This window comes from Etheostoma spectabile, chromosome 6 (genome assembly GCF_008692095.1).
Source record: "Etheostoma spectabile isolate EspeVRDwgs_2016 chromosome 6, UIUC_Espe_1.0, whole genome shotgun sequence".
Taxonomy (NCBI): domain Eukaryota; kingdom Metazoa; phylum Chordata; class Actinopteri; order Perciformes; family Percidae; genus Etheostoma; species Etheostoma spectabile.
Window position 1 is genome coordinate 12969139 of NC_045738.1, and position 6888 is coordinate 12976026.

Consider the following 6888-nt stretch of genomic DNA (forward strand, 5'->3'; position numbering starts at 1 on the left):
GGGGGGGCGGAAGCAGGACAGCGTGGGATGGGGTTGTTGAAAAGGAGGAGAGTGGGGAGAGGAAGACGAGGTGTGAGGGAAAATAGGGGAGGTGTGATGGTAGAGAAGATGGGGAGGAGGGGGGCAAGGGACAGGAAGAGAGGCAAGATCAAGGAAAGGGAAGGTTAGTACATCAGTCATTGGTAGCAAAAGCACACTCTGTCTGTGAAGTGAGACTAAATTAAAATAAATGCTGAATACTTTATTCATGTGTAAAAACAAAAGGAAAACAACAGAAAATATTTTACTCTGGGTCAGTGTAATTGAGTTCATTTTTTCATAACGCTTCAGGGACAGCGTTAAGAATAGTTTTTGTCATGGTGCTTTGCTTGTTTGAAATACACCACATACACACACAAGCTAAGACTGCCAAAACGAGTCTCATATTAAAGAACTAGTTTTAATACACTTTACTGGCAGCCTTTTCTCCTTTTCTTTTTAAATTCCCTTTGGTTCTACAGCCCATTAGTCCAACGTCCCTTTGTTTAAAGAAAAAACAACCTCTGCTCCGACATCCCACTGTTCCAACCATATAGGCCTTTTATACAGTTTAGGATAGCCAATTTGTTGAGGTTAGGTATTTGACCTTGAGTGGTTAAGGTTAGGATAGCCAATTGGTCAGGGGATAGGACCTGTACAAATAGGGTGACATTACGGGCAATTTGGAATCCGAAACTGCAAGTAAACCGGTGCAGAGATTGTGTAGATTAGGTTAGATAAACATTTAAATCTGTTAATAAGCTAGAGAAAAGGTAATTTTGCTTGTTATGGTCGATTCATACTTTAGATTATGGGAGGTGATCCACAAAAGCCTATCTTTATGGTCAAAACAATGGGATGTCAGAGCGGAGTTGTTGTTGTTGTTTTTTTTTCGGGTTATTGAGAGGCCGGAACAATGGAGAAATGACATGGCACCATCCAGTGGGTTACAGAGGTAGGCATGTGCTACTAGCAGGCTTGGTGAATTATTAGCCCAGCTCAGAGGGGGTTAGCTCACTTGAGTGATAAGAAAGAGATTCCTCCAATCTCGCAATCTTATCAGTGACCAAATCGGTTGCTGGTATCAAAATACACAAAGGCTCTGGCGGCCTGTCATTTTTGGCATTTTACCCTCCCCACACTAATTGGCTTGGCTCTTTTGTTTCAACAATTGTCATTGACCACAACACTAGTCCTACTTGAATTGCTAGAAAATATTCCATGTGGCCAGTGATTCAGAGGTCTGCATGGAGCCATGCTAATGCAAAGCTGCACCACATACAGGGAAGTGATTGTGTTCAGACCAACAGCTGTAGGTTTGCTGATGTTGCCATTTACTGGCCAAGAAAGTGACAGTTGCTGGAATTGCTTCTACTTTTCTTGCCGATAAGGGCACAGCTTAGATTGAAACTAAAAGTCCAAAGTTGCAGGGCGGAAAGTGCTTTGCTTTGTTGATCTGCAGCTGAATGACATTGGCCAGGCCTTGTTGAAGACACTTTGCATCAATAACACCATGTATCTGTGTTAATGAATGTCTACAAATGCAGTACATTTACCTTTCTACAGGCATTGGCAAGTACATCATACAAGTGAAGTGAAGGGCTGCTTTAATTGAGTGTTATAACATTTTCAGCTTTGGAATCGGTTATTCCTTAGCCTCAAGATAGTTTGTTCTGTATTAGCAAACAGCCAGTTCTATTTCCCACAGTCTGGAATGAGAACAGAGCTTTCGCCACCCTTCAATATGTGATGTCACTCCCATGGACAGTTCTACAGAGGAAAAACAGCAAAATATGAGAAAATAGTGACTGGGACAGCACCCCCGACTGGTTTCTGCTCCGGAATTGATAGTGCTGCTAAATCTAAAGCTCAGTTTGATACAAAGAAGTTCAGACAGAGTTTGCAAAGTCAGTCTCGATGGAGCAGCTCCAGGCTGTACATTAATACAACATAATAGATGTCTTGGTTCACTCATTTCCAGCATTGAGAGAGACTGTTGTTCATTTTCCCAAGCACTGATTGGACTAGATCCTAAACCAGAATGTATTCATTCATTCTCTTTGTAACTGCTTGTTTTATTCCTCTGTAAGCCTATTTCTAATTAGTGTCTGGCATTTTTATTGTTGATCTTATTAGGTTTTAATCATAATAGTTTTACTCGCTGTGAAGAACTTGGTAACTCTTTTGAAGACTGCTATGCAAATATAGAGTTTAATGCACAACCCAAAAGAAATTGTAGGAAAGCTTTTTAATTAGGTAGTGCTGTCCTTAGAGTAAGTAAAGCTAAATACTACAATTGTTCACAGTGTAAACTTTGTACAATTCGGAAGATAAAAAATAACCAAAGATTGGAAACAATGAGTAAAAACACTTTTACTTTCTTTCTCTCTTTTTATGTCCAACTCTGGACTTCTAGTCCAATGAGCTACACTCGCTTACCAACTCCATAATGCATATAGGAGAAAGAAAGGAAAGTACAAAGGATGAGAAGAGTTGAATGTGTAACACTTTTCCTTTTGTTTCTCAAGAAAGAGTAGAATCACTGGTAAGAACCACAATTTGATAATAACAAATAACACTAATAATAGCCTATGGGTGACACTGGCTCAATGTCCATAGATTCTTATTCAAGACTTGCTTTGTATCGACTTGACTGTGAAATCTCTCCCTCACTCCCCATCTCTATTTTACACCCTCTCTTCGCTCCTTTGTGTTGGCTTCGGCTTACGTAGGGAACAGCAGGCACTACCCTGGATGTAACAACTGGCCATCTCGCAACATAATTCATCACAACACAGATACTAGAATATAGATATTGGCTTTGTGTGGGCATGTGTGCCAGAGAGAGTGGATGAGAAAGAAAGAAAGAATGAATGAGAGAAAAAGTCTAATATAGCACCATAATGCGACAGGCGGGAAAAATTAAAATCAATAGAAACAGAAATCCAAAGGGGACGAATAGAGTGGCCTGGGGCAATGTAGTAAGTCCACTCTTTCTGGATCTACACCCCACTAATCGCTCTACCACACCCCCAAAATTTCCCATCCACCGGATGGCGGCAAGAACACTGTGAGCTATTCCCCACAGACAGGTAAATCTTTTTTCCCCTTCTATGGACCAAATGGCAACTAAATGTCAGACTTCTGTTCAAGTCCAACTTCACCTTTATTGTCCTATCTTGTTTGCATGCTGAGGAGAGTTGGCAATAGAGGGAGAAAGAGAGATATGGACCACTGTGGAGAAAGGGTCCATTTGGTTAGTTCCACTGCTCTATTATAGCTATCATTCCCCACAATCTCATAAAACACACCCCTGGCTGGTTGCTCTCCTGCAAACCAGGCAGCCTAATTCACAGCACTTACAGCAGCGCCTCTTTTGAGCAGTTAGCGTGGAATGGCTCGACACAGACAGGCCTCAGTTTGTTAGCCTAATATCTGGGTGCCAGATGGGCAATAGGCAGAAATGGAAGAACCCTACAGCGAGTGATGGAGCAAACTTGGAGGTGGAAAGATCTAGAGTGAGATGTAATTCACGCTCCCAGAAAATGTCCCCAACGAGGCTTTTCAGTGCTTACGTGAGCTGAATTATTAACAGGAAGCCATCTATACTTTATACCTTGCCTAACCCTTGGATCATTTCCCTGTGCTGTCTCTCTCGCCATCGCCTGACACTCCTTTGTCTTACTCTCCCTGATGTGGTCTATCTTAACTGTCATCTCATCCTCCCCCACTCCTTTCTTCATTTATTCTCTTTTTTTTTTCAATCTAGTTTTCCAATTCTGTCTTCCTCCTCGCTCTGATTAGGCTTCATCGTGCTTTCCAAACGGTTCAAGTCCACGTCTTGTGGGAGAGCATATGAGACGGCTCTGTTTAAATACTTAATGGAACTTACCAGCAGTGCTGATCTCATAGAATTGGGGGGAAGAGTTAAAAGTAAGGTTTCCAAAAGCAGCGACCTCTACCACCCAATTAAGGCCGCTCCGTGATCTCGAAGAAAAGTTGTGTAAAACTAAAGTATTTGAATGCTGTACCAGTGAACGGTGAAATCAGCTTTTTTTTTCTTCAGTAATTTAGTCTGATCTTGGCGTACTGTTCCGTAAATCTTTAGTGACTACTGTTATCAATGTAATTACAAGTGCTAGAAATTGTAATGAATAGACATGTGAAAATGTGTTCAAGTGGACACTTTTATATGTAGAAATATTACAGAGATATTCATAAATATTTATGCCTTTTAGTTGCAAGGTTTTGCATTTATTTTCGGTGGTTAAAAACACAAGTTCATGTATATTAAAGCAGTTCTTGGACAGTTTGAGCAAAGTTTATCTTCATATAAGCTAGTGTGTGAAAGTTTGCCTTCTCCTTATCATGTGGAGGTTTAACTGCAGCTCTGGATCTGGCAGCACTTTCACAATTCATTTCTTTAACTATGCTACTACAGTTGAGGATGTCAACCTAAAACACACTAGCACTTGAATGAATTTGCCATTTTACATACTAGAGACATGATGAATATGCAGCCATGTTAGGTCTGTGTGAGACTGGTACTTGCATGGTCCTTGCAGCTAAGGAATTATTTATCTATCACATGCTCAAAAAGCCATAAGACAAATACAAACACTGTAATATTAGGAACAATCCTTTTTTGCCATCTGATGCGGCCGTCAGTTCTCTCTCAACTAATTAAATCAGATTAAACCGAATTAATAAATCACAGTTCAACAATATGTCCTGTGTAACAGTAGCAGAATGAGATTAAAATAATAATGTGTATCTTATAAACTATGCTGGAACTCAGCAACATTCAGCAAGAGCCGCTTGAATGAAGTTAGCTCAGCAAACAGACTCTAAGAGTCTAAATCACACTGGGAAAATTAGCACCTGTCACAATACTACAACAGCAGAACAATACTTTTTAGAATCGTAACCAGTTAAAACTATTTTTGGAGCAGCATGTCAATGAGACTGAATGTGCTAACCATTCAGTCTACAATTTGTTTATTGATCATGCAGTGCCCTTGTTTTTTGTGTGCACATTGTTGTTTATTTGGAGTAAAGGGGACTCATTCACAAAGCTTCCACAGCCAATAACAGGTCAAACTAGCAGCTGCTAGTGGTTTAGAATACTTTTCAAATTATTTATAACCCTAACCAAAGCATTCATTGGGTTGTTAGGATGACGTGGTCTCTCTAAACTCAAACAACTAAAACTATTTTGAATATACAATATATATCACTCTATATCACTTTTGCAAATCCTTTGTTTTACTTACACCTCACTTTGCACCGGCTTTGTAATGCCTATTTAATCTGTCCTTTATGTAGCCTTTTGTATTCTGTATTCCTGTATTATATTGAATGTGAAACCGTATGTTGTCCAGCAGTCATGTGATTTTCTTGGCCAGGTCACCATTGCAAATGAGAACCTGTTCTAACCTGTTTACCTGGTTAAATAAAGGCTAAATCAAATAAATAAAAACATTCAAATTCACCCCCCACAATTTTACAACATAGTCTTAAATCTGAGCTAACGTCTTAAGAAGTTTATTACATAGATTACGGAGGGCATAAACAACTATTGCTTACACACAACATAACGTCAAAACTTTGCTCCAATTAATCTGCACAGAAGTTTCAAAGGCAATGTTCTATCCTTGATCGTTCTTTTGCTCAGAGGTTTCCTAGCAGCACTAAAACAAAAGCTTGCTAAGGTGGCAGCTTTTGCTATAATTAGTTAGGAAAAAAGTAGTGTTTGCCTACCCCAAGGCCCTCAAGGAAATCTGCCTTCATTACAATATTGGTTACAATGATAATTTACCATAACGCCATTTTTAAGAAAACATGCAATTGCCAAGGCCATGCTCTAATGAGGAGCTGTAATAAGTTCTGATCTCATCACAGGGGTTAAAAGTGGATTATGCAGAGAGCTTTGAACCATGCTTTTAAAACAGTTAAAGCAGTCACACTGTTAGGGCAGAGAGGAAAACCATCATCTAAATTAACTCTGGGGTTATCTGACTTTTTAATGTGGAATGGAATCACTTCAAAGTGTTGGTGAGTCATTGCTAATGTCTTTAAAAGACTGGATTCAAATGGAAATGACGGCAAATGCATAAACACAGATAGATTGGGTTTGTCCACAGAGACAAATGTGCATGGAGCTACACACCTCGCGTGCCGTTAAAGAAGAGGGTCTGCCGGCGGGGATTCTGGATAACCACGATTGATCCATCGTAGTTCTGCAGGCGGCAGGAGATCTGGGCCGTACCTCCCTCCAAGACTGTCACATTCTCCGCTTGCACCGCCTGACAACGGGCTGAAACAGAGAAAGATGAATGTTGATATAATGATATAGAGGGTGGGCAATGAAGAGGACCAAAAGGAGGCAGAGAAGAGGAGGGGGACAAATAGGAGGAACAGATGCGGAGAAAATGATGTTCAATTTGCACTGCGCTTGAGAAAGAATCTTTCAAAATTAGGTACTTAAGACATCCTTCATTTACTCGCTATTCATCGTATGGACACAACAAGAGAGAAACGAAGAGGAGGAGAAGAGAGAAGGAGACAGAGGGATGGAGATAAAGAGATTGAGAGTGAGAGAAAAGACAGCGAAGGACTCAACAAGTAAAAGAGTCCTTATGAACAATGCGTTCTTATGATTATAATCGGGATGATTATAATTACCGCTATTCATCTTTTTACGTGCACAAACACACACATGCAAACAGGCCTATTGCCTCTGGCTAGTCTAACTGAACGCATCAACACACACATTTGAATACATAATGCCTTATTAAGTGCTTAAGTGGCTGTCTGTCCTGAATTTAGACACACTCCAGCACACACACACACACACACACACACACACAC

At 40.3% G+C, this 6888-nt stretch overlaps 1 protein-coding gene across 1 annotated transcript in view; it reads right to left on the bottom strand.

Annotated features, from left to right (window-relative positions):
- Window positions 1-6888, bottom strand: part of cadm4 (cell adhesion molecule 4) — a 41798-nt gene that overhangs the window by 24367 nt on the left and 10543 nt on the right. The window contains 1 exon segment of the mRNA XM_032519503.1: window positions 6188-6334. Within this exon segment, the coding sequence (XP_032375394.1) occupies window positions 6188-6334 (147 nt within the window).